The sequence below is a fragment of the Eptatretus burgeri genome, unplaced genomic scaffold (assembly GCF_056783735.1).
Source record: "Eptatretus burgeri isolate ZD-2024b unplaced genomic scaffold, Ebu_testis_v1 Ebu_testis_scaffold_641, whole genome shotgun sequence".
NCBI classification, from domain to species: Eukaryota; Metazoa; Chordata; class Myxini; order Myxiniformes; family Myxinidae; genus Eptatretus; species Eptatretus burgeri.
The window spans coordinates 1,770-20,104 of NW_028222590.1; the positions used below are offsets into that span (position 1 = coordinate 1,770).

Sequence of the window (18,335 nt, forward strand, 5' to 3'; positions counted from 1 at the left end):
GGGAGTGAAGAAGCGGGGGTGGGGCCGGGGTAATTAAAATTTTGGGCGGGGGTAAGCAAATTGAAGGCGGGGGGTGGGAGGCGGGGGGAATGGGGCAAGGGCGGGGATGAGTAGGCGGGGGCAAGCACGCCCTGGCAGTCCATGTCCCTCGAGTGTGGGTGAGCTGGTGAGGGTGGTTGAATGAACGAAATCCGTCTGTGACGGGGTTTCGGTTAGTTCTTAGTCATTTCTGCCATTGGTTTGCCACGGTGCGTAGTGGGGATTAGGAAGGCGGTTGCCACAGTTCTACATTTGTACCGACGGGCCTCGGGAACCATCCGCTCGGGTTACACACGGTTCGATCACGGTAACAGCTCTTTCCGCTCGAGGCCTGCCTCGGGTGTAAATTCCCTGGGAAGCTTTGCCGTGTGGGTACTTAGGTAAATTGAAATTGTCAATTAACCCGACTCCACGCGGTCCAATTATTGACGGTTTATTGTCCTGTGTGGGATCCGTACTTTCAGATTTATCTGAAAGGTGCGACCTAAATTCCGGTGTGTTCTGTGGAGCCGACTCTATTGCTCCCCCTCGCGGTCGTGCTCGCCACCAAGAACTGGCCCCACAACAATAACACCACACATGTGCTGCAATAATTGTTGTGCTTTCATCAAGATATTTTCTTCTGTCTGTCGACTGAGTCTCTGTCGCGCTCTTGTTGATTTGTCGGAAAGTGCACTCTGTCTGCCAAGGAAATGATAGAATGTACCTGGAACCATCTGTTTATCAACAGATAAACCCCCTGTTTAAACAATGTTTATCAACAGCATCACCAATAGAAACCCGAGATGCGGAGATGAATGTGGAGCCACAGCTTTGATCAAACACTGCAATACAAGTGTCAAAATGCTGAACAACTTTCCATTTTAGTGTTACCGCATGGTTGTAGTCTGTATTCCTTACTCCAAGATCTTAAACAATTCTTTTGTATTGATCACATAAAGACTGCACCAGAAAACTCTGCTGTTCATGAAACACCGATTTCTTTTTTGTTGATCCACAAGAAGTTTAAACGCTTTGTCGAAAGGACCAACATCTTGTGTTCTTGTTGAAGGGATTGAAGTAGCTTGAAAAGGCGTTCATACATGGTTTGAGGTGGCACACATCATTTGCCACCGTGTCATGTCCTGCACCAATGACCCAGAACTACTATCTCATTTATGTTCAGATTTTTAGCAAGACTAATGATTGTTTCCTGGTTATCATTTGTCGACACTTTACATTGTGGTTCTTTCCCCTGGAACCATCGGTTATATGTAACGCAGCATACCTTTCCTTGATCAGGCTCACTGTGTTGTCCGGTCAATATTCTCTCTTCTGAACTTGCCGTTGGTTCTTCCTTTTTTTCAAATTGAGGTTTTAATCCCAAGCCTCCTTTCTGTTAGTTTGTAGCCTTTTTCATTGATGTACACATTTCTGCATTTATTTTACCATGTGGGGTGTTTGGTTTCCCAGCTTCACTTGCTCCAACCAAATTTGGTCAACTTTGTCCATTTGCAAATGTAAAGCAGTTGGCTCGTCTGACGATTATCGCCGACTTAAGTTTTTTAAATGTATACTTTTGAAGATTACACATTCTTTGACTTTGTTCACCGCGACATATTATACATTTGCTGTGGTTGGTTTTCACTGAATCACATCTTTTCTTCGTTTGTCTGAAGTGACACACTTCCTTCCAAAACTCGCTTTGACGGCTTACTCATCTTTCATCTCGATCTGAAAAGTAACAAGAAGAGTGTTTAACATCCAGTTGCATGTCTGTTTTGCTGAATTACAGACTCCTCGAAGTGTGCATGAATTACCCGCTCAGATTACCAGCCACGTCGTCCTCAAATCGTCCAGGAACACGAGCAGCAGCGGAAGCTCACCTCGGGCCTCCAATCCACACTCCTAAAGAAGCCTCTCTGTCCCGCTCACATTTGCAGCCCTTTCTCCACAGGATCTCCTTCACCTCAACGTCAGGGTTGTGGTTTCGGAATCGCCATCAACGCCACCAAGCAGTGAGTGAGATGGTGTGACGAGGTGATTATGTGCCGCTTTCCTCAACGCGGTGTGTTGTTTGTGTTTGTGTGTGTGAAGCCTTTTCCTTGATTGATATAAAATTCCACACCCCTGCAACTATCTCAATCGAATTTTACATACATGCTGGGAATACCCAGGGTCATGTCGTGGGCACAACCCCCTCCACCCCCTAAATCACTCAACCCTTGAAGGAAATTCTCTGTCGACACGTTTGTGTAGGTCTGGAAATCTAAGAAATAAAAACAGCTGGTCTAATCAACACTAAATATTTCAAACGTGCCAGGGGTAGCCACGGTCAGGTCAAGGCCAACGTGCAGCAGCTTAAAACTTAGCCAAGATTCTGAAATACAAGAACCCAAAATTTGCTTCCTCTCGGTGCTCCGGTTTGGCCTCGAAAGAGAAACAAACACAGAAACATTTTAAATTACTTATAAAATAAGTATTCATGAGGAGACATTTCCAAAACAATATTTTCGACACCGTTCCTTGGATTTATAAATGACATAACTTGAAAGGAAAAGAGATTTTAGGTTAATTTTATTCTCTGTAATTACAAGAGAAAATCTACATTCACACAAGAAAATTAACACTTTTATCAAAGACAATTCAACAGTGGAGTCTTGGGTGCTGGAGTGAAATGTAACATCAAGGTTGGAGAACCTTGGAGGGATACTTGTGGAAAAGATCCTTCAGGAACAGCAATGAAGGAGAGCCATTTGGAATGATTATTGAGGAGATGAGTCCGCTCAGGCTGGAGATGTTTTGGAAGAATATTTGAAGTCGATCCAGATGATGATGGCAGCAGCTGAAGGGAAGGAGGAAACAAAAAAAACGGAAAAGATAATGTTGGAGTGTAAATGTGGTTACACAGTGTTGAGGAGACGCGTGGTGTCCAGTGATGAAGTGACACATGGTGTATAGTGATGGTGACGCATGGTGTCCACTGATGAGGTGACGCATGGTGTCCAGTGTTGGTGACGCATGGTGTGCAGTGATGAAGTGACGCATGGTGTCAAGTGATGAGGTGACGCATAGTGTCCATTGATGAGGTGACGCATGGTCTACAGTGATGAAGTGACGCATGGTGTACAGTGATGCTGACGCATGTTGTACAGTGATGGAGACGCATGGTGTGCAATGATGGTGACGCATGGTGGAGAGTGATGAGGTGACGCATGGTGTCCAGCGATGAGGTGACGCATGGTGTGCAGTGATGAAGTGACGTATGATGTGCAGTGATGAAGTGACGCAGCAAATCGCAAGGATTCATGGTTGCAGTTTCCTTCATGAGTGACAGACCATGATTGTCATTGCTTGTACAAATCAGGGAGAGACCTCACCTGTTTCATGTTGACCAATTCATTCTAATGTGTAAATTGTCTTCACTCGGAATTATTGAGTTCTCATCATAAACAAGGAAGTGACAAATTGACAAACGAGGACACAAAAAGGATGCAAGTGATTAAATTAAGTCCATGGAAGGTGTAAGTACCTGGAGTTCTTGAGACTGATGTTCATTGAAAAAATGCTGAATCAGCCATCTGTAAGAGCCTGGTGTATCGTCTTTTGTTTCTGGAGAGTTTGTACGATGGAACGATGATGGAATCTCTGCCAAACATGGCATCTTCCTCGCCAGCAACTGTCACGATGACGTCTTCCTCTGCACACACAACAACAACAGGGTCAAAAACACGAAGTAGCATTGTCATCATAATCTCCATCATTATCACGTGTCCCAACACAGTCCTGGAATGAATCTCTCTCTCTCTCTCTCTCTCTCTCTCTCTCTCTCTCTCTCTCTCTCTCTCTCTCTCTCTCTCTCTCTCTCTCTCTCTCTCTCTCTCTCTCTCTCTCTCTCTCTCTCTCTCTCTCTCTCTCTCTCTCTCTCTCTCTCTCTCTCTCACTCTCTCACTCTCTCCCACTCTCTCCCACTCTCTCTCACTCTCTCCCACTCTCTCCCACTCTCTCCCACTCTCTCCCACTCTCTCCCACTCTCTCCCACTCTCTCCCACTCTCTCCCACTCTCTCCCACTCTCTCCCACTCTCTCCCACTCTCTCCCACTCTCTCCCACTCTCTCCCACTCTCAATGTTATTTCACTTTCCCCTGCAATTTCACATCTTGATTTTTCTTCATCACCATCAGTTTTTTTTCTTCATCAGTTCAGACAAAGTTTGTAATAATTTATGAAAGGTAAGAATCTTGGTAACTTACGTTCCATCCGGTAAGAAGGTTTCTTGTAAGAGGGTGGAGGAGGAGGGAACGAGCGCCTCTTCTGGGGGGTCTTTGGAGAAAGAATAAAAAGATAAAAGATTAAACACATTGATGTGTTCATCAGATTGATAACTTGTTCAGGAATAGGAACAGAAGGAGATGAACTGATGGAACAGGTAATCGATGACAAGGTGAATTAGTCGATTTGATCCAATGAAGGTGAGTTATAATTCTTATTATTTATCCTGCGTGGGGATGACCATGCCAATATGTGACCTTTATCACAAAAATAATAATTACAATTATCCAACTGAACAACTTGTACCCAGTGTGTTCACCCCCAACTTCTCCCAAGTACTGAAGAGTCCTCACCTGTTGAAGGTCCTGCATACGGTCTGATCCATCAACACCGTGCTGCACCTGTTGCAGGCCTTGATCACGTTGAGGTTTTTGTTCCTTCTGCACTCCAACAACGTGTGGTTTCTGTTGTTGACCTGGTTGTTGTTTGAGCGATTCATCACGTTCAGGTTTTCGTTCCTCATCACGTTTCCTCTTTCCTTCCTCTCTGTGCTTTTGTGTTTTCTTCTTTTGCTTTTCTTCCTTTCTCTGTCTACGTGGTTCTTCTTTCTGGTGCACCTCTTCCTGTTTCATTTCCCCATGTTTATCGTGCTCTCGTCTCTTTCTCTCCTTTTCCTCACATCGCCAAACCTCATGTTCCCGTGTCTGAACGTCGTTTTCTCGTTTGCATATCTCCAGCTCCAGGAGATGTACCGCCTGCTCTCGACACAAACACTCTTCCTCTTTTATTCTCTTTGTCTCCACAAATTTATCTTCCCGCCCACTCTCCTCCTCTTCTCTTTGGTGCACCAGTTTCTCCATATTCTCCACATCCTGTTCTCTCAATCTAATCTCGTCCTCTTGGCGACATGTCTCAAACTCTCTGTGTTTTATCTCGAGTTCTTTCAATTCCATCTTTTTATCAAATCGAGCCTGTTGTTCCAACTCGATTCTCTCTCGTTTATCAATCTCTCTCTCAAACCCGAACAGCACGTGCTCACTGTTTAAAACTTGTTGCTCTTTTTGCTGAATGTCAAGCATTCTGCGTGTCTGCTCCTGATGGACCGATTCCTTCCATCGTAGGAATTCCTCTCGTTCTCTCAGGAATCCCTCTTCCATTTCCCTCCACTCTGCCTCCTTTATTTTATTTAGCTCTTCTTCATTCTTTTTCACCTGTTCTTCCTCATCACGTTTTCTCATTTCCTCTTCCTTGTTTCTCCTCTGCTGCTCTTCCTCTGTTTTATTCTGCTGGTCTCTCTCTTTTCTCCATCGTTCATCCTCATGTCTGTGTTGAACGTCTTTGTCCTGCACAGATATTTCTGCGATCTGAATTAATCGCTCTCTTTCTTTCATTCGTTCTTCTTTCTGGTGCAATTTTTCACCTCTTTCCTGCAGTTTCTCTCTCTCTCTCTGCCACAACTGTTCGAACAATGCCTTTTTTTCTTCCATTCTTTTATCCTCCTCTTCCTTCACCTTCTGAATCTCCAACACCTTTTGTTGATCCTCCTCCAGCAACGGCCGCTCCTTTTTTCCCATTTTTTTCTGCAAGTGCTTACGGCCACAACAAAAACTGCAACAAAACAAGGGCAATGCTCGTCAGTTTGAGGAAAATGTATGATTTTGTGAACGACCAAACACATGTTCCATGAGTGTTGCATTGAAGAAAACGAAGATGAGACGATTCAATTCCTTACACACATGGTCTGATTGAAAGATATCTTGACCAATCAAATCTCAACGAAACTCCAGACACTGAAATACAAGCAACAACAAGAAGGACACTTGGAAGAACACATCCCTCCGCCAGGCTGATTAGTTTACGTTTTGTATCCCAGTGAAAGGCTGGATCTGGATTTGGACGTAAACTAAAATGTAATCGGCTTGTTCTGGTCACCACCAAACTCATCCTCCAAGTTTCATCCGAATCCGTCCCTAACTTTTTGAGATATCACACTGTATGTGTATCGTTTTCGCACAATCATTCAATCGTGAAAAATGAGTTTAAAAAATCCTCGGATCCAGATCCGGATTCAGATCTTCACCAAAATCTAATCATTCAGTCAGTGTCACATGCCAAATATCTCCAACAAATTTCATCCAAATCCATCTTCAAATTTTGAGATATTGTTCACAATCAGACGAACAAACAAACAAAAGAGAAAGGGGTGAAAACAAAATGTCCATCCACCTGCAGTGGAGGAGGTAATCAGACCAGTCTCCGGACCGTGGGCCTGTTTGTGTCCAAGCGAACATATCTACGGTTTTTTTCAGTCTTGTCTGTCTCCTTGGTCATTTCTTTCTTATAGTGTGTCTGAGGCCTTAAGGTTGTCTGAGGACCTTCCGATCGTATGAAACCCAGGGCACGCAGTGTGTAATAGTTCTTTTGTAATTGTATCTTTTGTTTTCCCTACCCTGTTGTTGAATACACTTTGAAAGGAAAAACATCAAAATAACAATAATAACTAGAACTGCCACTTTATAACTGCTGGCAGTGATGACCGGGTACCCAGTCCGCGTCTGCCTTTGACTCAACGTGAGACTTAAATCATAGTCGCAATTTTCGCATTGAAAGGATAAGCGTTGCCAGAGAAAACATTATTTAATAGTGATACAAACACAGGCCTGCTTCGAGAGGGAGCGGAACAGACGAGTTATGAACCGGGCAGCACAAAGCATTCAATTTCGTTATTACTGGCTTCCAGATTCAAATAATTAAATAATTCTGGCTGCCAAACCACACGACCGATCAGGTTGAAATTTTAAACTTTTGTTTCACATGTAGCCTAAATTATAAATATGAAGTTTCGCATATATAGAAGTAGTGGTTCCAGAGTAAACATGAATTAATATTTATCCTTCAATCTAAGATGGCGGCCAAACCATGTGACTTGTGACCTCATAATTTTTACCATGTATGCAGATATCATGGAGGATGACAGACGCAAATTTTCGCTTCGATAGGTTAAGCAGTTCCAGAGAAAACATTATTTAATATTTTTCTTAAATTCAACATGGCTGCCAAACCATGTGACCTATCAATTAGAAATTAACAAACTTGTATTCCCTACTCATGTGCAATAGGGGTGTGAAGTTTCCCCTTGATCAGATCAGGTGTTCTGGAGAAGAAGATGTTTGAAGGTTTTAAGGTAAATTCAAGATGGCCGCCAAACCATGTGACCAATCAAGAACAAATTAACAAACTTGAGAAAGGACCTCATGGGGAATATATGTGTGAAGTTTCGGCTTAATCTGTCTTGCCTTTCTGGAGAAGAAGATTTTTAAAATTTATTCATTTTCAATCCAAGATGGCTGACGAACCATGTGACCTATGACATCAGAAATTTATATTCTGCTTCCAACTGGGTATTGGAACACGTTTGTAAAGTTTCGTGTTAATCGGTAAAGGTGCGTTTTTCTATCCAAGATGGCCGCCAAACCATGTGACGTGTGATGTCATAATTTTTACCATGCGTGCATACATGATGGTAGATGATAATTACAAATTTTCGATTCGTTTGGTTCAGCGGTTCCAGAGAAAACATTATTTAATATTTTTCTTAAATCCAAGATGGCGGCCAAACCGTCTAACGTATCAATTCGAAATTAACAAACTTATATCGCCTACGTGTCCCGAATATAGTTGTGAAATCTCCCCTTCATCCGACCAGCGCTTCTGGAGAAGAAGATGTTTGAAGGTTTTAGGGTTTTTTCAAGATGGCCGCCGAACCATGTGACCGATCAAGAACAAATTAACAAACTTGAGAAAGGACCTCATGGGGAATATATGTGTGAAGTTTCGTCTTCATCTGTCTTGCCCTTCTGGAGAAGAAGATTTTTAAAATTTATTCATTTTCAATCCAAGATGGCTGCCGAACCTTGTGACCGAGGATATCATAAATGTAATTTCTGCTTTCCATCATCGACCTGAACAAGTGTATGAAGTTTCGTGTAAATCGGATAAGGTCTATTTTTCTATCCAAGATGGCCGCCAAACCATGTGACTTCTGAGGTAAAAAATTTTTACCATGTATGCAGACTTGAGGGAGGAAGGCACTTGCAAATTTTTGCTTCGATGGCTTATGAAATTCCAGAGAAAACATTATTTAATATTTTTCTTAAATCCAACATGGCGGCCAAACCATGTGACCTATCACTTCGAAATTAACAAACTTGCATCGCATACATGTCCCGAATATAGTTCTGAAATCTCGACTTCATTGGACCAGCGCTTCTGGAGAAGAAGATGTTTGAAGGTTTTAGGGTTTTTTCAAGATGGCCGCCAAACCATGTGACGTATCAACAACAAATTAACAAACTTGAAAGAGGACCTCAGGGAGAATGTGCGTGTTAAGTTTCGCCGCAATCTGCACAGCCGTTCTGGAGAAGAAGATTTTTTTAAAAAAACACTAAAAAACAAGATGGCGGCCGAATTACGTCATCGATGACGTCAAAAAAAACATTTTTGACGATGAATTTTGGTGTAGATGACGCTCAGAATTTTTCAGATTTTTCCTATATGGCGTTCTACTTGACGAATTTTCACCGGTATATCGCTTCACCTATGACGTCACGAAAAATCACACGTGTTCCCCATAGGGAGCTTAGTAAAATGTATCAAACAAAAAAATTTTCCATTGCACGGTTTCCGAGATACAGATGTCCAAAGTTTATCGCTTTTTTCAAGATGGCGACCGTACCACGTGACCAATGACGTCATAATTATAACGTGATTGTGCTATCAAAAAAGATACATACTATGGTGAAAATTTCCTGTCGATCGGACTTAGTGTTCCAGAGAAAATGATTTTTAAAGCGAAAAAGGGTGCAAAACGCCGGCGGAAAAATAATAATAATAATAACTAGAACTGCCACTTTATAACTGCTGGCAGTGATGACCGGGTACCCAGTCCGCGTCCGCCTTTGACTCAACGTGAGACTTAAATCATAGTCGCAATTTTCGCATTGAAAGGATAAGCGTTGCCAGAGAAAACATTATTTAATAGTGATACAAACACAGGCCTGCTTCGAGAGGGAGCGGAACAGACGAGTTACGAACCGGGCAGCACAAAGCATTCAATTTCGTTATTACTGGCTTCCAGATTCAAATAATTAAATAATTCTGGCTGCCAAACCACACGACCGATCAGGTTGAAATTTTAAACTTTTGTTTCACATGTAGCCTAAATTATAAATATGAAGTTTCGCATATATAGAAGTAGTGGTTCCAGAGTAAACATGAATTCATATTTATCTTTCAATCTAAGATGGCGGCCAAACCATGTGACTTGTGACCTCATAATTTTTACCATGTATGCAGATATCATGGAGGATGACAGACGCAAATTTTCGCTTCGATAGGTTAAGCAGTTCCAGAGAAAACATTATTTAATATTTTTCTTAAATTCAACATGGCTGCCAAACCATGTGACCTATCAATTAGAAATTAACAAACTTGTATTCCCTACTCATGTGCAATAGGGGTGTGAAGTTTCCCCTTGATCAGATCAGGTGTTCTGGAGAAGAAGATGTTTGAAGGTTTTAAGGTAAATTCAAGATGGCCGCCAAACCATGTGACCAATCAAGAACAAATTAACAAACTTGAGAAAGGACCTGATGGGGAATATATGTGTGAAGTTTCGGCTTAATCTGTCTTGCCTTTCTGGAGAAGAAGATTTTTAAAATTTATTCATTTTCAATCCAAGATGGCTGACGAACCATGTGACCTATGACATCACAAGTTTAGATTCTGCTTCCAACTGGTTATTGGAACACGTTTGTAAAGTTTCGTGTTAATCGGTAAAGGTGCGTTTTTCTATCCAAGATGGCCGCCAAACCATGTGACGTGTGATGTCATAATTTTTACCATGCGTGCATACACGATGGTAGATGATAATTAGAAATTTTCGATTCGTTTGGTTCAGCGGTTCCAGAGAAAACATTATTTAATATTTTTCTTAAATCCAAGATGGCGGCCAAACCGTCTAACGTATCAATTCGAAATTAACAAACTTATATCGCCTACGTGTCCCGAATATAGTTCTGAAATCTCCCCTTCATCCGACCAGCGCTTCTGGAGAAGAAGATGTTTGAAGGTTTTCGGGTTTTTTCAAGATGGCCGCCAAACCATGTGACCGATCAAGAACAAATTAACAAACTTGAGAAAGGACCTCATGGGGAATATATGTGTGAAGTTTCGTCTTCATCTGTCTTGCCCTTCTGGAGAAGAAGATTTTTAAAATTTATTCATTTTCAATCCAAGATGGCTGCCGAACCTTGTGACCTATGATATCATAAATTTAAATTCTGCTTCCAACTGGGTGTTGGAACACGTTTATGAAGTTTCGTGTTAATCGGTAAAGGTGCGTTTTTCTATCCAAGATGGCCGCCAAACCATGTGACGTGTGACATCATAATTTTTACCACGCGTGTATACACAACGGTAGATGATAATTACAAACTTTCGATTCGTTAGGTTAAGCGGTTCCAGAGAAAACATTATTTAATATTTTTCTTAAATCCAAGATGGCGGCCAAACCATGTGACTTATCAATTCGAAATTAACAAACTTATATTGCCTTCCTGTCCCGAATATAGTTCTGAAATCTCCCCTTCATTGGGCCAACGCTTCTGGAGAAGAAGATGTTTGAAGGTTTTCGGGTTTTTTCAAGATGGCCGCCAAACCATGTGACCGATCAAGAACAAATTAACAAATTTGAGAAAGGACCTCATGGGGAATATATGTGTGAAGTTTCGTCTTAATCTATCTTGCCCTTCTGGAGAAGAAGATTTTTAAAATTTATTCATTTTCAATCCAAGATGGCTGCCGAACCTTGTGACCTATGATATCATAAATTTAAATTCTGCTTTCCATCGTCGACCCGAACAAGTGTGTGAAGTTTCGTGTAAATCGGATAAGGTCTATTTTTCCATCCAAGATGGCCGCCAAACCATGTGACTTCTGAGGTAAAAAATTTTTTACCATGTATGCAGACTTGAGGGAGGAAGGTACTTGCAAATTTTCGCTTCGATGGCTTCTGGAATACCAGAGAAAACATTATTTAATATTTTTCTTAAATCCAACATGGCGGCCAAACCATGTGACCTATCACTTTGAAATTAACAAACTTGCATCGCATACATGTCACGAATATAGTTCTGAAATCTCGCCTTCATTGGACCAGCGCTTCTGGAGAAGAAGATGTTTGAAGGTTTTAGAGTTTTTTCAAGATGGCCGCCAAACCATGTGACGTATCAACAACAACTTAACAAACTTGAAAGAGGACCTCAGGGGGAATGTACCTGTAAAGTTTCGCCTTAATCTGTCCAGCCCTTCTGGAGAAGAAGATTTTTTAAAAAAAACACTAAAAAACAAGATGGCGGCCGAATTACGTCATCGATGACGTCAAAACACATTTTTGATGATGAATTTTGGTGTAGATGACGCTCAGAATTTTTCAGATTTTTCCTATATGGCGTTCTACTTGACGAATTTTCACCGGTGTATCGCTTCACTTCTGATGTCAAGAAAAATCACACGTGTTCCCCAGAGCGAGCTTTGTAAAATTTATGAAGCAAAAACATTTTTACCCTAGAAAGTTTCAGAGATACAGAGGTCCAAAGTTTTTCGGTTTTTTCAAGATGGCGCCCGCACCACGTGACCAATGACGTCATAATTATAACGCGAGTGTGCTATCAAAAAAGATACATACTATGGTGAAAACTTCGTGTCGATCGGACTTAGCGTCCCAGAGAAAATGATTTTTAAAGTGAAGAAGGGTGCAAAATGCCGGCGGAAAAATAATAATAATAATGTATAATGCGTAATAATAAACAGAAGAAAAACAATAGGGTACCCTGTACTCACAGGGTACCCTAACTAGAACTGCCACTTTATAACTGCTGGCAGTGATGACCGGGTACCCAGTCCGTCCGCCTTTGATACAACATGGGACTTTCTGCAGATGACAGTCGCAAAGTTTGGCATTGAAAGGATAAGCGGTGCCAGAGAAAACATTATTTAATAGTGATACAAACACAGGCCTGCTTCGAGACGGCACGGAACAGATGAGTTACGAACCGGGCAGCACAAAGCATTCAATTTCGTTATTACTGGCTTCCAGATTCAAATAATTAAATAATTCTGGCTCCCAAACCGCGTGACCGATCAGGTTGAAATTTTAAACTTTTATTTCGCATGTCACCTGAATTATAAATCTGAAGTTTCGCATATATAGAGGCAGCGGTTCCAGAGTAAACATTAATTAATATTTATCCTTCAATCCAAGATGGCGGCCAAACCATGTGACTTGTGATGTCATAATTTGCACCACGTGTGCAAACACGATGGTGGATGATAACTGCAAATTTTCGCTTCTCCAGGTTAAGCAGTTCCAGAGAAAACATTATTTAATATTTTTCTTAAAACCAACATGGCTGCCAAACCCTGGGCCCGATCGCGTTGAAATTTCAAACCCTCATTCCGCATGAGCGTTCCACCATAAACTTGATGTTTCACATTTATTGATGCAGTAGTTCCAGAGTAAACATTAATTAATATTTTTCCTTCAATCCAATATGGCTGCCAAACGTTGCATCGTACCTCAAAAGGGGGGGGAACTTTTTATTCGTCATGGAGAGGCGGTCATAGTGGTGGAGTTTCGCCTGGATCTGTTCAGCCGTTTCAGAGAAAAAGACGTTTGAAGATATTGTTTTTCAATCCAAGATGGCTGACGAACCATGTGACCTATGACATCAGAAATGTATATTCTGCTTCCAACTGGGTATTGGAACACGTACGTGAAGTTTCGTGTTAATCGGTAAAGGTGCGTTTTTCAATCCAAGATGGCCGCCAAACCATGTGACGTGTGACATCATAATTTTTACCAAGCGTGCATACTGCCTGCTAGATGATAATTACAAATTTTCGATTCGTTTGGTTAAGCGGTTCCAGAGAAAACATTATTTAATATTTTTCTGAAATCCAAGATGGCGGCCAAACCATGTGACTTATCAATTCGAAATTAACAAACTTATATCGCCTTCCTGTCCCGAATATAGTTCTGAAATCTCCCCTTCATTGGGCCAACGCTTCTGGAGAAGAAGATGTTTGAAGGTTTTCGGGTTTTTTCAAGATGGCCGCCAAACCATGTGACCGATCAAAAACAAATTAACAAACTTGAGAAAGGACCTCATGGGGAATATATCTGTGAAGTTTCGTCTTCATCTGTCTTGCCCTTCTGGAGAAGAAGATTTTTAAAATTTATTCATTTTCAATCCAAGATGGCTGCCGAACCTTGTGACCGAGGATATCATGAATTTAAATTCTGCTTTCCATCGTCGACCCGAACAAGTGTGTGAAGTTTTGTGTAAATCGGATAAAGTCTATTTTTCTATCCAAGATGGCCGCCAAACCATGTGACTTCTGAGGTAAAAATTTTTACCATGTATGCAGACTTGAGCGAGGAAGGCACTTGCAAATTTTCGCTTCGATGGCTTATGAAATACCAGAGAAAACTTTATTTAATATTTTTCTTAAATCCAACATGGCGGCCAAACCATGTGACCTATCACTTTGAAATTAACAAACTTGCATCGCATACATGTCACGAATATAGTTCTGAAATCTCGCCTTCATTGGACCAGCGCTTCTGGAGAAGAAGATGTTTGAAGGTTTTAGGGTTTTTTCAAGATGGCCGCCAAACCATGTGACGTATCAACAACAAATTAACAAACTTGAAAGAGGACCTCAGGGGGAATGTGCGTGTAAAGTTTCGCCTTAATCTGCATAGCCGTTCTGGAGAAGAAGATTTTAAAAAAAACACTAAAAAACAAGATGGCGGCCGAATTACGTCATCGATGACGTCAAAAAAACATTTTCGTCAGTGATTTTTGGCGTAGATGATGCTCAGAATTTTTCAGATTTTTCCCATATGGCGTTCTACTTGACGAATTTTCACCGGTATATCGCTTCACCTATGACGTCACGAAAAATCACACGTGTTCCCCATAGGGAGCTTAGTAAAATGTATCAAACGAAAATTTTTTCCATTGCACGGTTTCCGAGATACAGATGTCCAAAGTTTATCGCTTTTTTCAAGATGGCGACCGTACCACGTGACCAATGACGTCATAATTATAACGTGATTGTGCTATCAAAAAAGATACATACTATGGTGAAAATTTCCTGTCGATCGGACTTAGTGTTCCAGAGAAAATGATTTTTAAAGCGAAAAAGGGTGCAAAATGCCGGCGGAAGAATAATAATAATAATGCGTAATAATAAACAGAAGAAAAACAATAGGGTACCCTGTACTCACAGGGTACCCTAATAACTAGAACTGCCACTTTATAACTGCTGGCAGTGATGACCGGGTACCCAGACGTGTCGGCCTTTGATACAACATGGGACTTTCTGCAGATGACAGTCGCAAAGTTTTGCATTGAAAGGATAAGCGGTGCCAGAGAAAACATTATTTAATAGTGATACAAACACAGGCCTGCTTCGAGACGGCACGGAACAGATGAGTTACGAACCGGGCAGCACAAAGCATTCAATTTCGTTATTACTGGCTTCCAGATTCAAATAATTAAATAATTCTGGCTCCCAAACCGCGTGACCGATCAGGTTGAAATTTTAAACTTTTATTTCGCATGTCACCTGAATTATAAATCTGAAGTTTCGCATATATAGAGGCAGCGGTTCCAGAGTAAACATTAATTAATATTTATCCTTCAATCCAAGATGGCGGCCAAACCATGTGACTTGTGATGTCATAATTTGCACCACGTGTGCAAACACGATGGTGGATGATAACTGCAAATTTTCGCTTCTCCAGGTTAAGCAGTTCCAGAGAAAACATTATTTAATATTTTTCTTAAAACCAACATGGCTGCCAAACCCTGGGCCCGATCGCGTTGAAATTTCAAACCCTCATTCCGCATGAGCGTTCCACCATAAACTTGATGTTTCACATTTATTGATGCAGTAGTTCCAGAGTAAACATTAATTAATATTTTTCCTTCAATCCAATATGGCTGCCAAACGTTGCATCGTACCTCAAAGGGGGTGGGAACTTTTTATTCGTCATGGAGAGGCGGTCATAGTGGTGGAGTTTCGCCTGGATCTGTTCAGCCGTTTCAGAGAAAAAGACGTTTGAAGATATTGTTTTTCAATCCAAGATGGCTGACGAACCATGTGACCTATGACATCAGAAATGTATATTCTGCTTCCAACTGGGTATTGGAACACGTACGTGAAGTTTCGTGTTAATCGGTAAAGGTGCGTTTTTCAATCCAAGATGGCCGCCAAACCATGTGACGTGTGACATCATAATTTTTACCAAGCGTGCACACTGCCTGCTAGATGATAATTACAAATTTTCGATTCGTTTGGTTAAGCGGTTCCAGAGAAAACATTATTTAATATTTTTCTGAAATCCAAGATGGCGGCCAAACCATGTGACTTATCAATTCGAAATTAACAAACTTATATCGCCTTCCTGTCCCGAATATAGTTCTGAAATCTCCCCTTCATTGGGCCAACGCTTCTGGAGAAGAAGATGTTTGAAGGTTTTCGGGTTTTTTCAAGATGGCCGCCAAACCATGTGACCGATCAAAAACAAATTAACAAACTTGAGAAAGGACCTCATGGGGAATATATCTGTGAAGTTTCGTCTTCATCTGTCTTGCCCTTCTGGAGAAGAAGATTTTTAAAATTTATTCATTTTCAATCCAAGATGGCTGCCGAACCTTGTGACCGAGGATATCATGAATTTAAATTCTGCTTTCCATCGTCGACCCGAACAAGTGTGTGAAGTTTTGTGTAAATCGGATAAAGTCTATTTTTCTATCCAAGATGGCCGCCAAACCATGTGACTTCTGAGGTAAAAATTTTTACCATGTATGCAGACTTGAGCGAGGAAGGCACTTGCAAATTTTCGCTTCGATGGCTTATGAAATACCAGAGAAAACTTTATTTAATATTTTTCTTAAATCCAACATGGCGGCCAAACCATGTGACCTATCACTTTGAAATTAACAAACTTGCATCGCATACATGTCACGAATATAGTTCTGAAATCTCGCCTTCATTGGACCAGCGCTTCTGGAGAAGAAGATGTTTGAAGGTTTTAGGGTTTTTTCAAGATGGCCGCCAAACCATGTGACGTATCAACAACAAATTAACAAACTTGAAAGAGGACCTCAGGGGGAATGTGCGTGTAAAGTTTCGCCTTAATCTGCATAGCCGTTCTGGAGAAGAAGATTTTAAAAAAAAAAACACTAAAAAACAAGATGGCGGCCGAATTACGTCATCGATGACGTCAAAAAAAACATTTTCGTCAGTGATTTTTGGCGTAGATGATGCTCAGAATTTTTCAGATTTTTCCCATATGGCGTTCTACTTGACGAATTTTCACCTGTATATCGCTTCACCTATGACGTCACGAAAAATCACACGTGTTCCCCATAGGGAGCTTAGTAAAATGTATCAAACGAAAATTTTTTCCATTGCACGGTTTCCGAGATACAGATGTCCAAAGTTTATCGCTTTTTTCAAGATGGCGACCGTACCACGTGACCAATGACGTCATAATTATAACGTGATTGTGCTATCAAAAAAGATACATACTATGGTGAAAATTTCCTGTCGATCGGACTTAGTGTTCCAGAGAAAATGATTTTTAAAGCGAAAAAGGGTGCAAAATGCCGGCGGAAGAATAATAATAATAATGCGTAATAATAAACAGAAGAAAAACAATAGGGTACCCTGTACTCACAGGGTACCCTAACTAGAACTGCCACTTTATAACTGCTGGCAGTGATGACCGGGTACCCAGTCCGTCCGCCTTTGATACAACATGGGACTTTCTGCAGATGACAGTCACAAAGTTTCGCTTTGATCGGGAAAGTGGTTCCAGAGAAAACATTATTTAAGCGTGATACAAACACAGGCCTGCTTTGAGACGGCGCGGAACAGACGAGTTACGAACCGGGCAGCACAAAGCATTCAATTTCGTTATTACTGGCTTCCAGATTCAAATAATTAAATAATTCTGGCTGCCAAACCACACGGCCGATCAGGTTGAAATTTTAAACTTTTGTTTCACATGTAGCCTAAATTATAAATATGAAGTTTCGCATATATAGAAGTAGTGGTTCCAGAGTAAACATGAATTAATATTTATCCTTCAATCTAAGATGGCGGCCAAACCATGTGACGTGTGACCTCATAATTTTTACCATGTATGCAGATATCATGGAGGATGACAGACGCAAATTTTCGCTTCGATAGGTTAAGCAGTTCCAGAGAAAACATTATTTAATATTTTTCTTAAATTCAACATGGCTGCCAAACCATGTGACCTATCAATTAGAAATTAACAAACTTGTATTCCCTACTCATGTGCAATAGGGGTGTGAAGTTTCCCCTTGATCAGATCAGGTGTTCTGGAGAAGAAGATGTTTGAAGGTTTTAAGGTAAATTCAAGATGGCCGCCAAACCATGTGACCAATCAAGAACAAATTAACAAACTTGAGAAAGGACCTCATGGGGAATCGATGTGTGAAGTTTCGGCTTAATCTGTCTTGCCTTTCTGGAGAAGAAGATTTTTAAAATTTATTCATTTTCAATCCAAGATGGCTGACGAACCATGTGACCTATAACATCAGAAATTTATATTCTGCTTCCAACTGGGTATTGGAACACGTTTGTAAAGTTTCGTGTTAATCGGTAAAGGTGCGTTTTTCTATCCAAGATGGCCGCCAAACCATGTGACGTGTGATGTCATAATTTTTACCATGCGTGCATACACGATGGTAGATGATAATTACAAATTTTCGATTCGTTTGGTTCAGCGGTTCCAGAGAAAACATTATTTAATATTTTTCTTAAATCCAAGATGGCGGCCAAACCGTCTAACGTATCAATTCGAAATTAACAAACTTATATCGCCTACGTGTCCCGAATATAGTTCTGAAATCTCCCCTTCATCCGACCAGCGCTTCTGG

The 18,335-nt window shown here is 41.0% G+C and overlaps 1 protein-coding gene across 1 annotated transcript; it reads right to left on the minus strand.

Moving 5' to 3' along the window:
* Window positions 1-2,578: 2,578 nt before the first annotated feature.
* Window positions 2,579-5,898, minus strand: LOC147007119 (uncharacterized; the record flags this gene model as incomplete). Its single annotated transcript, XM_085867549.1, has 4 exons — window positions 2,579-2,863; window positions 3,551-3,718; window positions 4,272-4,341; window positions 4,644-5,898. Coding segments are annotated over 3 exons (1,471 nt in total), but the record flags the coding sequence as incomplete, so codon positions are not given.
* Window positions 5,899-18,335: the final 12,437 nt, after the last annotated feature.